This window comes from Lemur catta, chromosome 7, assembly GCF_020740605.2.
Source record: "Lemur catta isolate mLemCat1 chromosome 7, mLemCat1.pri, whole genome shotgun sequence".
NCBI classification, from domain to species: domain Eukaryota; kingdom Metazoa; phylum Chordata; class Mammalia; order Primates; family Lemuridae; genus Lemur; species Lemur catta.
Window position 1 is genome coordinate 23,211,331 of NC_059134.1, and position 15,524 is coordinate 23,226,854.

The 15,524-nt window shown below is 59.3% G+C and overlaps 3 protein-coding genes across 4 annotated transcripts; 2 read left to right on the forward strand and 1 right to left on the reverse strand.

Annotated features, from left to right (window-relative positions):
* The first annotated feature begins 773 nt into the window (after positions 1 to 773).
* APOA1 (apolipoprotein A1) lies at positions 774 to 2,495 on the forward strand. The gene is made up of 3 exons (XM_045556424.1): positions 774 to 878; positions 1,067 to 1,220; positions 1,836 to 2,495. The coding sequence occupies exons 1-3, from the start codon at positions 836 to 838 to the stop codon at positions 2,437 to 2,439; spliced, it is 801 nt and encodes a 266-aa protein (XP_045412380.1). The 5' UTR covers positions 774 to 835; the 3' UTR covers positions 2,440 to 2,495.
* A 2,702-nt stretch (positions 2,496 to 5,197) lies between these two features.
* APOC3 (apolipoprotein C3) lies at positions 5,198 to 7,442 on the reverse strand. 2 transcript variants are annotated; one of them, XM_045555433.1, is made up of 4 exons: positions 7,338 to 7,442; positions 6,714 to 6,781; positions 6,451 to 6,574; positions 5,198 to 5,500 (listed from the first exon to the last, which is right to left on the reverse strand). In XM_045555433.1, the coding sequence occupies exons 2-4, from the start codon at positions 6,766 to 6,768 to the stop codon at positions 5,386 to 5,388; spliced, it is 294 nt and encodes a 97-aa protein (XP_045411389.1). In that variant the 5' UTR covers positions 6,769 to 6,781; positions 7,338 to 7,442; the 3' UTR covers positions 5,198 to 5,385. The 2 variants fall into 2 exon arrangements, with proteins under 2 accessions (XP_045411389.1, XP_045411388.1); XM_045555432.1 differs by having other exon boundaries at positions 6,714 to 6,775; positions 7,338 to 7,378.
* A 5,082-nt stretch (positions 7,443 to 12,524) lies between these two features.
* Positions 12,525 to 15,151, forward strand: APOA4 (apolipoprotein A4). Its single transcript, XM_045555402.1, has 3 exons — positions 12,525 to 12,728; positions 13,065 to 13,191; positions 14,010 to 15,151. The coding sequence occupies exons 1-3, from the start codon at positions 12,680 to 12,682 to the stop codon at positions 14,986 to 14,988; spliced, it is 1,155 nt and encodes a 384-aa protein (XP_045411358.1). The 5' UTR covers positions 12,525 to 12,679; the 3' UTR covers positions 14,989 to 15,151.
* The last annotated feature ends 373 nt before the right edge of the window (positions 15,152 to 15,524 follow it).

The following is a 15,524-nucleotide window of genomic DNA, read 5'->3' on the forward strand; positions in this document are numbered from 1 at the left end:
ACTCCGACTTGGTCCCTAGGGATGTGAGAGGTCTCTGGAAACTCAGTGTGGGGCCGCTGGGCCGCCCTCCGCTCTCCCCAGGCAAGTCCTGAGCACCACAGTTTCCCCGCTCTACCTGTACCGGCTCAGGAGGCCCGCAGAGGGCTGGCGGAGAGGTGTGCAGCACCTGCCGGGGCTACTGAAGGGTGCTGGTGGGAGGAGGGGACGGGGCTGAGGGGCGTGAAACAATCTCCTGGAATGCAAGCAGACGTGGGGGAGGAGGTCTGGGGGGAGGAGCGTCCCTCCCCTCCTCTCCTCTTGCTGCACATGGACAACGGCACCCCCCACACGCTCGCATGGAGGGGCAGGGGATGCGTGCAGGTAACCCCCAACCTAGGGACCTGCAACCACTCCCTCCACCCCCACCCGAACCCTTGATCCCTGCCCTGCAGCCCCTGGGGCTTTCTGTTTGCCCACTCTATTTGCCCGGCGCCAGGGACAAGGCTGATCCTTGAACTCTAAGTTCCACATGGCCAGGACCAGTGAGCAGCGACAGGGGCCGGGCTGAGCTTATCAGCCTCCCAGCCCGGCCCCTGGCCAGAGACATAAATAGGGCGTTGGAGAGCGAGCGCTCACACGCTGCTAGAGGGAGGTAAGTGCTGCTGCCCGCCCCAGGTTACTCGGGCTCCCCAGCCCTAGGCATCTGAGGCTCAGGCTCTGTCCCAGGCTGGGGCTCTGGGGACATAAGGCCTTCTCCCACGCTGTGGCCCCTCCTCCCCTGGCTGCTTCTGCACCCTAGAAGACCCCCACTTAGCCAGGCCCCTCTTCTCCTCCAGGTCACCCACGCCCCTGCAGGATGAAAGCTGTGGTGCTGACCTTGGCCGTGCTCTTCCTGACGGGTAGGTACCCCCAGCCTAGGGAAGTGAACCATGGGGGGGCCTTCTCCCTGGACTCCTGTGGTCCACCCTCCTGGGCCCAGGGAGCAGACTTTCTCATTAGCCCCCTCTCCCCCGCCTCCAAGCCTGGCATTTCGGCTCAGATCCCGGCCCAGAGCCAGCCTGATCTGGGTCTCCCCTCTCACCCGCAGGGAGCCAGGCTCGGCATTTCTGGCAGCAAGATGAGCCCCAGTCCCCCTGGGATCGAGTGAAGGATTTGGTCACTGTGTACGTCGACGCAGTCAAAGAAAGTGGCCGAGAATATGTGTCCCAGTTTGAAGCCTCCGCCTTGGGAAAACAGCTGGAGTAAGGACACAGCCTGGGGTCTGGGGCAGGGGTAGGGGCTACCGGTCCTAGGGGGCAGAGAGGCCTGTGGGAAGATGTTGTAACCAGACTGGCTGAATCCTCATCTGCTATTGGATGAGTTGGCCCCATCGATGGTCTTAATGGAGAAACCGGAATGGGATCCCTGGGCAAGGGACAGACCAGTGCTGCCTGATCAGTAACCACACCACCACATTCTGCCTGCAAGTGCAGCAAGCCCCTTCCCCTTCTTAACCACCTCTGCTCGCCCAGCAAGAGTGATGGCTGTCTTCAGAGAGAATGGACTGGAAGCATAGAGGCTAGGTCCTTCAAGGGCCCAGCTTTGGGGACAGGCAAAACCAGGAACCAATCTCAGCTCTGTCTCCTTCCAGCTCTTCTCTGTGCCTCAGTCCATCTGCACCATGGGCCATGGTGGTGGGCGGGCAGGGGTACTGGGTGAGGGTGTACAGGAAAGGCCAGCCCCACAGCTACTGCACTTTTGGGGGCAGGTGATGCCCAGAGCTCATCCCGGGACAGCTGGGGCTGTGGGTTTGCCGCTCCAGGGCAAGCCAGGGGACCTGGGAGGCCACCCCTCAGCCCCTCTCTCTCCTCCTCCAGCCTGAAACTCGGGAACAACTGGGACAGCCTCAGCGCCACCATCACCAAGCTGCGCGAAGATCTGGGCCCGGTGACCCAGGAGTTCTGGGATAACCTGGAGAAGCAGACAGAGGGGCTGAGGCAGGAGTTGAGCAAGGATCTGGAGGAGGTGAAGAAGAAGGTGCAGCCCTACCTGGACGACTTCCAGAAGAAGTGGCAGGAGGACCTGGAGCGCTACCGCCAGAAGGTGGAGCCGCTGGGCACGGAGCTGCGCGAGGGCGCGCGCCAGAAGTTGCAGGAGCTGCACGAGAAGCTGAGCCCGCTGGGCGAGGAGCTACGCGACCGCGCGCGCACCCACGTGGACGCGCTGCGCGCGCAGCTGGCGCCGCACACCGACGACCTGCGCCAGCGCCTGGCCGCGCGCCTCGAGGCGCTCAAGGAGGGCGGCCCCGGCAGCCTGGCCGAGTACCACGCCAAGGCCACCGAGCAGCTGAGAGCGCTGAGCGATAAGGCCAAGCCCGCGCTCGAGGACCTGCGCCAGGGCCTGCTGCCCCTGCTGGAGAACTTGAAGTCCAGCTTCCTGAGCGCCGTCGACGAGGCCACCAAGAAGCTGAACAGCCAGTGAGGCGCCCGCTCCCCTTGCCGGCGTTCGGGTTCTCAGAATAAACGTTTCCAAAGTGAGAAGCAGCTTCTTTCTTTGGGGAGGGTGGAGGCGGGGCGCGGGGTGCTCAAGGGGACCTCCAGGGGAGCCCGGAGCAGGGACTTCTGCCCGAGCTCAGCGACTCCAAGCCCAGACGGTCCCCTCCGTGGTCCTTTCAGGACCTTCATCGGTGTTGGAGGACCTGCTGGGCGCCTGGCTGGTCAGGAGGGAGGGAGTGGAGCCCCTGTCCTAAAAGGCAGAGGACCAGGCAAAGCGACAATCCAGTGCCAGGTGCCCTGACAGAGGCTCAAGCAAGACCTGCAGCCCCGAGGAGGATCAGAAAATGGGGTTGCCTTCGCTGGGAGCAGTGGGTTCCCTGTGCCCCAGAGGTGTCACCCTAAGGGAGCTGGGCACATAGAGGTGTCCACCTGGGCAGAGGACAGGAACCTCCTCCAGCCCTCTGGCTCTCAGCAGGGTGGGGCAGGCCTCAAGGAGCCATTGGGTGTGACTTGAAGGGTTTGGCCAGGTGCAGATGGAGCCTTGAAGCTTGATCTGCCCTCCTTTATTTCAAAAAACTAAAAGAAACCTCTCACACACTCCCCTTTTCTTTTCACAAGGCCAGTATCCCCTCCTACTGCTCCCACCCTACCCAGAAACGGACGCAGCTTCCTCAGGCACAGGTGGAAGCCAGCCAACCCGCCCCCTGTGGCTGCACGGGCTGCCACCCTGCTTTCTGCCAGCTCTGGTCCCAGTCAGAAAACTAACCACCACCTCTTGCAGGTAATTGGCACATTTTTATTCGCAAGATGCTCTTATACCCGTCGTCTCACTGCACCCTTCCTTCCCGGCATCCCGGGTAGATTGCCATCGGATCCGGGGCACGGCTGAGGAAGCTGAAGCTTGTAGAGGTCGTCACGTCACTCACCCAGTGACTAGCAGGATGGGCCAGGCTGCCCTTTTCAGACCTTCTGCCCCTGGGAAGCCATGATTATTTTTAAAAAGTGCGCAGCGCTCGGGTTCATGGAGTGTGCACACATGCCTGCACGTTCTCAAGTTGCATCCCTGCGCACGGCCGGCCCCTCTCACACTCATGTCTGAACGTCTCTGTGTGCATGCATGTGGCTTCACAGACCTGGCCGTGCACCCACAGAACCTTCCTGACACTCTCCCTGCAGGAAGGGAGGGGCCCCTCACGCAGGCCTCTGGAGAGACTGTCCTTCTGCATCTCCAGTGTGTCTTTCCAGACCCCTGGATAAAGGAGTGGGCTTTTTAGTTCCTAACCGACCAGAGCTACAGCAATAGGCATCCAGCCGGATTTGGTGGGAACACTTTCCAAATGTGGGTGCTGAGGTCCCTGGCCCTCTTTGGACAGAGAGAGAGAGAGGCCCAGTTGGATTTCCAGAGAAAGCAGTCTCCAGGTGGGGCTGGACATACCAAAGCCACCAGGATCTGTAAAGGAGACCCCCAGCGCAGGAGTGACAAAGCCTTTATCTGTGCCAACTGAGCAGAATCTGGGCTGCTGACCTGGGCTGAAGGTCTGGCCCTGCCATTTGCTGGCTCTGTGACACACAGCAAGGACCTTCACCTCTCTGAGCCTCAACTTATTCATCTGAAGCGTGGGGGCCTGCTCAAGCCGTCTGTGGTTCTGGAGCTCTCAGATGTGACGTCTGTTGGGTGGAGGGGACACAAGGAAAGCAGCCTCTGTTGGGGTGGCCTCATGTTCCTTCTTGGTTCCCAGGACACTGCCCCCCAACTCCAATCCTGGTCCCAAGGGGCCAATCAGCAACCATTTACCTGGCACCTTTGACGTGCAGGTGCCCTACCGAACGCTTTTAAACACTGTCTCATTTCATTCTCACAGCAAACCTCCTGTGGAGGCGCTATTATTGTACCCACTTGACAGATAAGAAACTGAGGCTGATATAGTGGCAGAGCCCACACTAGCACCTAGATGCATCTTTTTTTTTTTTTTTTTTTTTTTTGAGACAGAATCTCGCTCTGTTGCCTGGGCTAGAGTGCCGTGGCATCAAGCTCACAGCAACCTCAAACTCCTGGGCTTAAGCGATCCTCCTGCCTCAGCCTCCCGAGTAGCTGGGACCACAGGCATGCGCCACCATGCCCAGCTAATTTTTTCTATATATTTTTAGCTGTCCAGATCATTTGTTTCTATTTTTAGTAGAGACGGGGTCTCGCTCTTGCTGAGGCTGGTCTTGAACTCCTGACCTCGAGCGATCCTCCCACCTCGGCCTCCCAGAGTGCTAGGATTACAGGCGTGAGCCACCGCGCCCGGCCACCTAGTTGCATCTTATGCCAACTACTACCTGGCCCGGCCTCCTTCCCTCAAGTGTGCTTAGGAGGGCCAGGTGGCCTGGGTCGTGGAATGAGCTCCGCAGTTTTGTTGAACACACACAATCTCAACTCTGATGATGACATACAAGTGCCAGGCATAGCGCACACATTCAAGTCACATTGGACAGCACTTGACAGTTTATCAAAGTACTGTCCAACTTATTACCCCATTTGATATTCCACACAAACCTGCCAAGGCAGGCAAGGTACGTAGGGTTATTCCCACCTTAACAGATGGAGAAACTTGGGCCAGAGACGACCCAGCTACTACGAAGGGGGCAGGACACTGGGCCCCAGGCTTGCCCGAGCTGGCGTCAGCACACAGCCCCAACCCCAGCCACAGAACAGCCTCAGCCCATTCCCAGGCCCAAACACAGATGGCACACGTGGCATGTCCCACTCACAGCAGCTTCTTGCCCAGCTTTATTGGGAGGACAGCAGGCCTGGAGGTGGCCAGGCCTGGGGCAGGGGCAGGGGAGGGCACTGAGAATACTGTCCCTTTCAAGCAACCTGCGAGGCCAGCCCTGGAGCTGGCAAGATGGACGGGCAGGTAGGCTTGGGGTGTCGAGGTCTCAGAAAGTCTCAAGAGGCCAGAGTCGGTCCCTCCTCAGCGACGGAATCCCAGAATCCTGAGAACTTGTCCTTCATGGTGCTCCAGTAGTCTTTCAGGGAGCTTAGGCCATCAGACATCCAGCCCCTGGGGGTTGAATCAGTAAGAGGAAGCGACAGAGGGGGGCGTGGGAGCTCTTCTGTAGGCAGTGGCGACCGCGGGGGCTCCCGCCCATGTCCCCACGGGCTCTCCTACCACCCGCTCAACCTCACCCAGCACGGCACCTGAGACCCCAGGCAGGAGTCACCCACAGCTGCCACCCCAGGCAGAAGAAATGCCGAGGGTGGTGAAGGGACCTCGGCACAGGTGGGGTCAGACCTTTGTGCCCCCGCAGGCCTGAGGCACAAAGTGACTGAGTAGGGAGATGTGCACCGTCAGGGCCATCATTGTCATCTACGCAAATGGCTCCCCCTGGAGTTGTACAACCTGGTGGCTCTGGGGGTGGGGGCAGAGGGAGGCAGTCTCTCCTTTGGAAAGTCACTGAGCATTGGTTAGCTGTGTGATCTGGGGAAGGTCACCTAACCTCTCTGAGCCTCAGTTTTCTCATCTGCAAAGTGGGGCAAATAATACCCACTCTACAGTCAGTTCTGAGGACTAAGCATTTGTGAACGTCTGTGCTACATCAACGCCGACCAAAGCCAGCGAGTGGAGGAGGGGACGGGAGTGCGGGAGAGGAGGTGACTAGGAGGCAGGGGCAGCGTGGCAGAGGAAGGACACACTTCTGCTCACACCGGCCCCAGGTCTTGGAACAAGGCAGAAACACACTCCCACAGCCCGGGGTTAAATGGGATCAGGTGGGGCCTCCCAGGCAAACCCCCAGCCTACCAGAAAAGGAAGTGGTGGCGGGGGCTAAAGTGGCTGCCCGAGGGCTGCACGGGGGACAAAGGCCCTGCGAGGGCACGTGCGGCCCAGAGAGCCACAGCCCTGGGTGGGCTGGGAGCACCACAGTCCCATTACCAGGGCTCTTGCCAGGGCAGGGGCAGGGGAGACTGAGGTAGCTGGCACAGAGGACGGGGAAGGAGGGCTGGTGGGCGTACCTGGCCCGCTGGGCCACTTGGGACTCCTGCATGCTGGTCAGTGCGTCCTGGGCAGTCTTGGTGGCCCGATACACGTAGCCCTGCATGACGCCCAGCAGGGAGGCTTCCGTGGCCTCCTCAGCTCCTGCAGGGAGAACAGGGCTCAGCAGAGGGTTGGGGCCTCCGGGGCGAGCCCTTGGCTCCTGCCCGGCCACCCATCAGGGCTGGGGTTCCCCACACCACCTCCCGCCCTGCCCCCGCCCCAGTCCCCACAAAGTGCTTACGCGCAGAGGCCAGGAGCGCCAGGAGGGTGGCAACGAGGAGCACCCGGGGCTGCATGGCACCTCTGTTCCTGCGTGGAAGTGTCCTGTGAGGGGCAGCCCAAGTCCCCCGCCCCTGGACCCCTCCCCGGGGAAGTGGTGTGCCCCTTAAGCTAGAACCTGAGCTGGGTCCATGGCCCTCAGATAGGGGGCTGAGGGGGGCAGGCAGCCCTGAGGGAGGGGACAGGAAGGAGCAGAAAACCCACCAGACTAGGAGTCAAGGCACCTGGGGCCTGGCCCGGTCTCTGCCACTAACATGCTGTGTGACTTTGGGCAGATCTCTGCCCTTCCCCAGGCCTCAGTTTTCCCATGTGGGGTAGGACTGCGCTGTCTATGGCTTCTTCCAGCCCCAAGTGCACAGAGTGGGGGGCAGCTGCAGACTGGGAGCTGGTGCCAGTCCCTGCATCTATGTAGCTTTGGGCAGGTGACTTCCCCTCCTGGGCCTCCATTTCCCCCAGTTGAGGGCGAGGAACGTTCATCGGGTCCTGAGGCTTCGAGGTTCTGGCAAGCTCTGCAGGCCTGGGGGCTCGGCCGGCCGCCTCTGCCTCTGGGTCCTCCTCCCTCCTCGTCCCTCCCCAGGGGCATTACCTGAGGAGCTGCTTCTGGGGATGAACTGAGCAGACAGGCAAGAGGGTTCTGAGCTGTTTTATATCGTCCTCAGGGCAGCGCGCACTGACGGCCCAGTGAACCGGGCAAAGGTCACCTGCTGACCAGTGGGGACCAGGGCCCGAGGCAGGGTGGCCAGACGCAGCCAGCTGCCGGGAGAGTTGGAAAATCCCTGGGAGGCTGTGCCCACACTGCTCTCCTGCCGCCCCCGCAGCCCAGGGGGGCTCTGGAACTGGGGGTGGCCTGGGGAGACCGCATCCTTCCCAGCAGACTGGCTCCCCGGGGAGAGGCTGGGGAGGTGGGGGAGGGCTCGGCAGCGGGCCAGGGGCCCCAGGCCTATCTCAGCCCCTCTCACCTGAGTGTTCAGGCCCCTCTGTCTGCCACCCCCAAGCCCTGAAATCAGCCTGGAGGGGGGTGAGGGCTTCCTCGGACTTGAGGACAAGTCAGTGGGTGGGGGTGGGGGCGTCTAGAGTGAAGACACAGAAGGGCAGAGAGCAGGGCTCTGTGGGCAGAGTGACACGGTGGCACTCGCACAGCCTCCGCAGCACCTCCCTCTCTGGCTTCTGTCCAGGAGGGCAGGGGTTGGTGGGAGAAGGGCAAAGGCTGCTGTTTGTGCCCCCTCCCCTGCTCCTCACCTTGCCCTCTGGACCCGCTGATAACATGCCCTGGGCCAGGAGCTGGGCTCATGACCGGGCCCTCCCCAGCCCCGCCTGTGGGTCTCGGGTTCCCCAGGAGCTCTGTGGGCAGCCGCTGCCCAGGGGAGGCTCTGACCCTCCCCGCTGGGCCCACGGTGGGAGCCGCAGGCCGGAGAGCAGGATCAGGGGGCTCTCTGTCTTCTAGATCTAAGACCTTGGCGCCAAGAAGGCTTAAGTTTAAATGACGCCTGTAGCACTTACTCATCTGGCCCACGGCCAGAGACCTCACATCTTAGAGCCTCAGTTTCCTGAGCATAAAATGGGGATAGAATATCGATTTCCCAGAGTTGTGGTGAAAAGTAAATGAGATATGTACAAAGCAGCTGGTCCACGGAGTGGGCTCGATAAAGCTCTCTCCCTTCCTCTCAAACACTGTGCCCTTCCCCATGGCACAGTCTGAAGGCAGAAGCACCCTCTAACATAAAAGTCAGGCTTTGGAAAGCAGTTGTCCTTTCAGGAAGAAATAACTGACTCCATAGTGTGAAATCAGAGGCCTGGGAAAGGGCCTGGCTCTCCCCTCAGAATTCTTTATCCATGGTGAGACTTGAAATTCCTCTATTAGAGATTCATTCCTTTGACTTAAGACTTTGTTTTCTGTTAACAATGCAAATAGAATCCTGTGGAGTAGACATTAACTCCCTTTTATAGATAGGAAACCTAAGGCTCAAAGGGTAGAGACCTACCCAAGGGTACAGACCGTCATTGGTAAGGCTGGGAGCCATAAGTCAGGTGTTCGAACACCCAGGCACGTACTACACAGGCTAGAGAGAGGAGACCCTTAGAGACTTATCAGTCATTCACACCTCAGAGCAAATCCGTGTCGGGTCTCTTTCTAAGGGCAGACTTTGTGATGGGATAGAAGGTGATTAAGAGGTCACTGCAGGGTTTGGGCATCGGGGAAAGTAGAAGGCCAACTGTGCCCACTTCCCTCCTCTGTTCTGGCCTGTTCCTTAGCCCCAGGGGGTGAGGGCACAGTGGGGATCCCGACTCCAGGCTGGGGTGGGTGACCAGGTCCTTGGACCCAGGCATGCTACAGTGGGCTGGCTGGGGCCCGTGGCCCCCGCTCCTCCAACTCCCTTTCCATCTGTGTGGAGGGTCTGGAGGAGCCTGTCCTCTCTCCTCCGAGGCAATGGGCCACTGAGCCCAGGGAGGTCAGGAGACTCGGGCAGAGAGACCCAGCGGGGTGGGACTGAGCTGGATGTAGCACGCCTCCACGAGGCCTGCGGCCTTGTCTCTTTCAAAGGGCTTGCCACCTGTGAGTGCCTGTGTCCCTCCCAGCAGTCCAGCCTGGGCCTCGGTGGGGGCCCTCTCTGTGGCCAGCCTAAGCTTCCCCTCCGTCCCCGCACGGGAGCTGCTCTTGGCCCACAGACCCAGCTCTGGGGAGCAGCCAGCGGTAGGTGGGAGGAAGAGGGGCTTGACCAGCTGGGGCCAAAACCTCTCCTCTGAGGTTGGGCCAACTCTCTCTGCTTCTGCTTGTGTCCAGGTGAGGTTTAGTAGATGAGCCTGGTGATCTGTGCCCCTGCCACCAGGCTGGGCTGGGCAGCCCCGATTCAGCCCTGCCGGCCAGAGGCCCTTGTTCATCACGCCTCTCCATGCTGGAAGTTCCTTCTAGTATCTCACCCAGATCCTTCCTATGGCAACAGGAGCTGTTCACCTTCAGTTCTGCCCTGGGAGGAGGGCTGGTGTGAAGCACACGTGGGGCACATGTCCGTGTGACTTGCCTGTCCCTGGCTGAGCCTGTCCCTGGCTGGTCTGAGCTGTCCACTCCTGACGCTGACCTCTGCACTGACCCCTGGCTTGATCCCTGCGTGGATGGCCAGGCGGGTGGCTGTAGGTGATGCTGGACTGTCAGCCTCATCGCCTAACCAGCCATTAGGTCTGTCTGTTGTACAGACAAGAAGACTGAGGCTCAGAGAGGGGCGTGACTCAAAGGGGGACATCCCCTGACTCACAGGACCAGGCCTGGCAGGCCGTCTGCTCTTCCCATTAGCAGCTCGCACCCTCAAAGACTGGGCACAGGGCTCTCTCCCCACTCCCCGACACAAATCCATCTACAGGTCGGTATGAAACGTACCCACAGACTTTGGGAAGTAAATACGTTAGTTGATGACATCACGTCCCCAGCACGCTGGGAGGCAGCACGCGTCCCACCGGGGTGGGCGCACACCCGGGCTGCGCCAGTCCGGTAGCCACAGGCCATTCAGCTACCTGCACACTTCTGTCCCTGTACACAGCCTGGTGGATGTTCTCGGACGTGCTCAATGGCACAGGCACACACGGGTACACCTGGGCGGGCAGGCGAGACAGAAGCACCTCTGGACATGTCACATGCTGGTGGCCCCTGCTGCTCAGACTGCAAGTCCAGGAGGTCAAACTGCAGCTGAGGTGTCCTTCATGACTCATTCCCTCCTCAGCCCTGGCCCAGGGGGAAGGGACGGGGGCACCGAGCGCTGACCTTTACTCCCACCGTAGGCTGCACTGGGCCTGACTCGGGAGCAGGACTGGGACCAATGGGTCAATGTTACGGGGCATGAACCTTTCAAGGCTAAAACGTGGCTAACATTTACACGTGCCAGACACCGCTGCAAGCGTTACACAGATCACCTCACGGAATCCTCGGCCTAGGAGGCAACTGAGGCTCGAGAGGTTACGAGGCTTGTCCAAGGCCACACAGACAGCGCGTGGCAGAGCCTGGATGCAAAGCCACGGAGTCGGATCCAGAGTCCGAGCTTCCCAGCTACTGAGAGATGGCACAGGCTGCTCCAGGAAGGAGCGAGCTCCGGGACACTGGAGGCAGCATGGGGCGGGGGTGGGGACCGCTGTAGGGCAGTGGGGACCCAGCATCAGAAGTCCATTTGGCTGTCTTCAACCCCATAAGACATCAAGTCACTTCTGGTAGCAGAAAAAATGAGCACAGGGCAAAGCAGAGTTAGCAGCGTTGTGGTTTCCTGTGACGGTTGTCATTTTTACAACACCCATGTGTCAGGTACCGCACTCACGGACAGGTACCAATAGGACAACATGATGGATGTCACCTTATAGTCACCAGGAGTGGCATGGTCCAGCAGAGGGACCCAAGCTGACCATGGTGTGTCATCTTCTCGGGGGATGTCTTTCTGTAATTGTGCATGCAACCTCCCGTGGAGATACTGTTAGAAGTGTCGTAGAAGGCCTCATGGGCACCACCACTGTCACCCTCCATCCCTGGTGAGACAGCCCCTGAGAGCCTCAGGCCCTATGGTCCTGCCGAAGCTGGCGGCTCCTGCCTGGGGGGTGCAGCTGGGGGACAGGGTGGGCAGGAATCAGGCCTCAGGCCGCCCCCTCCATCATCCCCCCTCTGACCCACCTGGCACGCCTCGGAGAGCTGGGTTCCACCCTGCCACTCCCCCTCTACTGCAGTCTGCTTGGGTCCAAGTCAGGAAAACAATATTATTATTATTAATAATAATAACAGCAGCAACCCCTTTTCAGTGCTGCCTCTGTGCCAGGTGCTACGCAGGCAGCCCCCCATATCTGTGGGTTCTGCACCTGCAGATTCACCAACTGTGGACAGAAAATGTTTAGGGGAAAAAAACTTGTGTCTGTATCAAACATGTACAGACTTTTTTCTTGTCATTATTCCCTAAACAATATATTCATAGTGAAACAACCACTTATGTAAGATTTCTATCGTATTAGGTAGCGTAAGTAATCTAGAGTGATGTGAAGTCTATGGGAGGATTGCGTGGTTATAGGCACACACTGCACATTTTATCTGGGGCGCTGGAGCACCCGTGGACGTTGAGATCTGCGAGAGGTTGTGGACACTGAGGGACAGCTGTACTGCCTCTTTCACCAGCAATGTCTCATTGAACGCATTGCCCAACCCCACTGTTTAGAGGAAAAACTGATGTTACGGGCTTTGAATTACTAGACCAAGGTGGCACAGCTTGGCCGTGGTGGGACATGAGCACATTTGCAGTTACCCCTTCAATGCAGGGCCCTGCCCACTGCCACCACCTGCAAAGGCTCCCAAGCACCCCCTCCTCCTGGGTGTACCTTGCCAGGAGACCTAGGTCTTAGCCTGCCCCCCTCATCTGCAGCTGTGGCTGGTCCCCATCCGGTGTCTGGTGCTCTGAGATGGAGTCAGGGTTGATGGTAGATGTGGGGATGGGGGTGTTCTCCACTGGGGCAGACAGAGGAGACGTGGACTTTGCCCCCCCCCAAGTGTGGCACAGACCCAGAGCTGCCAGCAGGGCCCCTGGGCATCAGGCGTGGGCTCCCTAGGCCGAGTTCCTCCTCCCCCAGCTCTTGGCTCCCCTGCTCCCTCCACACTGGGTGGGGCACAAACCGAGAACAGCCGCTTCTGACCGCCGCCTAAGCCCCAGTCTGCTGTCAGCTTCCACGTAGTCTTAGGGTCACTAAAGTCCAAGAGGCCTCCCGGGAATGTGTCATCTTCCAGCGTGGAGTCACACTGGGGAGGGAGGCCGGGAGGGCAGCCAGCTGGGAGTTTAAATGCCTGATTCTGACTGCAGTCAGTCCACACAGCAGCGCAGGTGAGCTGCCCAAGGACCTCTTCTCCAGCTCCCTCTGATTCCAGGAAGGATCCAGTGCGCCACGAGACTCCTCGAGCCCGGCAAGGAGCCCAGGATGTTCCTGAAGGCTGTGGTCTTGACCCTGGCCCTGGTGGCTGTCACCAGTGAGTAGAAGCTGTCTTTGCATGGGTCTTTGCTGCACTGAGTGGGGCAGGACAGAGAGACTGGGCCAAGGTAAAGGGGACAGTTTTGAGTGCCTGTTGGCTCTAGCTGGACATGGGGGGCTGCTCAGTCGCCAACTGGCTCATGAGGGAGCTGGCCCATTCCCACCGGCATTGGTGCTATGCCAGTTTCACGAGTCCCTCTGGCTTCTGACAGCCTAAGCCCAGACAGGGAAACTGGTGCATTGGGCTCTTCCAACATCCAGTCTGCAGCTCAGAGCTGGAGCAGAGGGGCCAGAAAGATGAGTCCTCATGAATTGTTCTCCGTCACCTGTCCAGGTGCCCAGGCTGAGGTCAATGCTGACCAGGTGGCCACTGTGGTATGGGACTACTTCAGCCAGCTGAGCAACAATGCCAAAGAGGCTGTGGAACATCTCCAGAAGTCTGAACTCACCCAGAAGCTCAAGTAAGAGGCGGCACAGCTGGTGGTGGTGGTGGTACAGGGTGTTCTTAAAGGCCATGCAATGCATCGGCAAGGGCTAGGCTTAGAGGCAGGAGACCCAAGCCTAGGATACCCACTGCCCTGCCACTAGTTCCTTAGGTGACCCTGAGGTCACTGGACCTGTACGGTCCACATACATAAACACGGAGGTGGGACTGAATAATCCCCAAGATGTCTTCCTGCTTTAACATTCTAGAGTTTGACAATGGCCACATCCTATTGTTGAGGGTGATGGAAGAAACAGAGGGAAAGAAATGTCATGTGAGCTGGGTTCTAATACATTCCAGAAGGACAGGCCCCAGTGAAGTCAAGGAAAGGAAGGTGGGAATATTTGGGAAGCCTCTGGGCACAGGCAAGGAAATCAGCACCTTGTGCCGCTAGAGGACCATGGCAGAGGCTGAGAACACAACACACTATTATTACGCAATGTGATCCTCAGGCTCTTCCCTGAGCTGGGAAGAACCTCAAAGTCCAACCTTGTCCTTTGTAGACAAGGAGGGAAGGCAAACTGCTCGAGGTCACATGATGGGGACATATTGAGACAATCTGAGGGAGATCCAGAGATACAAGTTCAATGTAGTAACTCAGCCCACTACATCCATTCTCTCAAATCGTGATCCACCTTAGGGAGGGCCACAAGGGGAAAAAAGCCTGAACTCGGTACCCCTGAATACTCACCTGTTCCAGGCAAGTGTGCATAAGGTGAGGGGTATATAAGCAGACAAGGTCTTGCCAAGCAAATGCCAATCGTAACGGAGGCCTCCTTGTGTCCTGCCCCGCAGTGCCCTCTTCCAGGACAAACTTGAGGACGTGAACACGTACGCGGGTGACCTGCAGAAGAAGCTGGTGCCCTTCGCCACGGAGCTGCACGAACGCCTGACCAAGGACTCGGAGAAGCTGAAGGAGGAGATTCGGAAGGAGCTGGAGGAGCTGCGGGCCCGGCTGCTGCCGCACGCGCAGGAGGTGAGCCAGAAGATCGGGGACAGAGTGCAGGAGCTGCAGCAGCGCCTGCGGCCGCACGCGGAGGAGCTGCGCACCCAGGTCGGCGCGCAGACGGAGCAGCTGCGGCGCCAGCTGACGCCCTACGCGCAGCGCATGGAGAGGGTGCTGCGCGAGAACGCCGACAGCCTGAAGGCATCGCTGACGCCCTACGCCGACGAGTTCAAGGCCAAGATCGACCAGAACGTGGAGGAGCTCAAGGGGCGCCTCACACCCTACGCCGACGAGCTCAAGGTCAAGATTGACGAGAACGTGGAGGAGCTGCGCCGCAGCCTGGCTCCCTACGCGCAGGACGTCCAGGACAAGCTCAACCACCAGCTCGAGGGCCTGGCCTTCCAGATGAAGAAGAGCGCGGAGGAGCTCAAGGCCAAGATCTCCGCCAACGCCGAGGAGCTGCGGCAGAGGCTGGCGCCCGTGGCCGCGGACGTGCACAGCAAGCTGAAGGGGAACTCGGAGGGGCTGCAGAAGTCTCTGGCAGAGCTGAGCGGCCACCTGGACCGGCACGTGGAGGAGTTCCGCAGCAACGTGGAGCCCTACGGGGACACCTTCAACAAAGCTTTGGTGCAGCAGATGGAGGAGCTCAGGCAGAAGCTGGGCCCCTTCGCGGGGGGTGCGGAGAGCCACTTGAGCTTCCTGGAGAAGGACCTGAGGGACAAGGTCAACTCCTTCTTCAGCACCCTCAACGACAAAGAGAGCCAGGACAAGACCCGCGCCCTCCCCGAGCAGGAGCAGGTGCAGATGCCGGATCCTTTGGAGAGCTGAGCTGCCCGTGGTGCACTCATCCCACCACCGTGGATACCTGCCCTATCCTGCCCCCTGTCTGTCTGTCTGTCCCAAAGCAAGTCTGGTATGAGCTTGAGGACACATGTCCAGTGGGAGGTGACACTACCTCTCGATATTCAATAAAGCTGCTAAGAAACTAGCCCTGGCTGATCACACGTGACTCCTCCATGTGGCTGGGCCTGAGGGTGGGGAGGGGACCACTGCTTTGTAGAGCTTAGCAGCTGCCTGGCTGGAGACACTTTAGGGGACACTGAGGGCTGGGTAGATCAGACTGCAGGAAGGGCAGGGAAAGGGGGTGCTGGAGAGAGGTGTGTGTGGAATACTCTAAGGGGAGATGGAAAAAGATATTGCACATTATCTCAAGACAAAACATGCAACCCAGGTCTATTCACGTAGCCAACGATTATTTATCGCATGCCCTCAGTGTGCCAGCCACTGTTCTAGGCACTGGACAGCCAGCAAATAGCTATTGAGAGCCGTGTGCCTGACACTGCCTCACGCGGAGGGGGTGCCTG

What these genes read in the sequence shown, in the direction of transcription:
- APOA1 (XM_045556424.1), top strand. Translation starts at nt 836, where the DNA reads ATGAAAGCTGTGGTGCTGACCTTGGCCGTGCTCTTCCTGACGG. An exon ending in GGCCGTGCTCTTCCTGACGG is followed by an intron (nt 879 to 1,066) that starts GTAGGTACCCCC and finishes TCTCACCCGCAG; the next exon opens with GGAGCCAGGCTCGGCATTTC. An exon ending in GCCTTGGGAAAACAGCTGGA is followed by an intron (nt 1,221 to 1,835) that starts GTAAGGACACAG and finishes CTCCTCCTCCAG; the next exon opens with CCTGAAACTCGGGAACAACT.
- APOC3 (XM_045555433.1), bottom strand. Translation starts at nt 6,768, where the DNA reads ATGCAGCCCCGGGTGCTCCTCGTTGCCACCCTCCTGGCGCTCCTGGCC. An exon ending in GGCGCTCCTGGCCTCTGCGC is followed by an intron (nt 6,575 to 6,713) that starts GTAAGCACTTTG and finishes TTCTCCCTGCAG; the next exon opens with GAGCTGAGGAGGCCACGGAA. An exon ending in CAAGTGGCCCAGCGGGCCAG is followed by an intron (nt 5,501 to 6,450) that starts GTACGCCCACCA and finishes TTCAACCCCCAG; the next exon opens with GGGCTGGATGTCTGATGGCC.
- APOA4 (XM_045555402.1), top strand. Translation starts at nt 12,680, where the DNA reads ATGTTCCTGAAGGCTGTGGTCTTGACCCTGGCCCTGGTGGCTGTCACC. An exon ending in GGCCCTGGTGGCTGTCACCA is followed by an intron (nt 12,729 to 13,064) that starts GTGAGTAGAAGC and finishes TCACCTGTCCAG; the next exon opens with GTGCCCAGGCTGAGGTCAAT. An exon ending in GAACTCACCCAGAAGCTCAA is followed by an intron (nt 13,192 to 14,009) that starts GTAAGAGGCGGC and finishes CCTGCCCCGCAG; the next exon opens with TGCCCTCTTCCAGGACAAAC.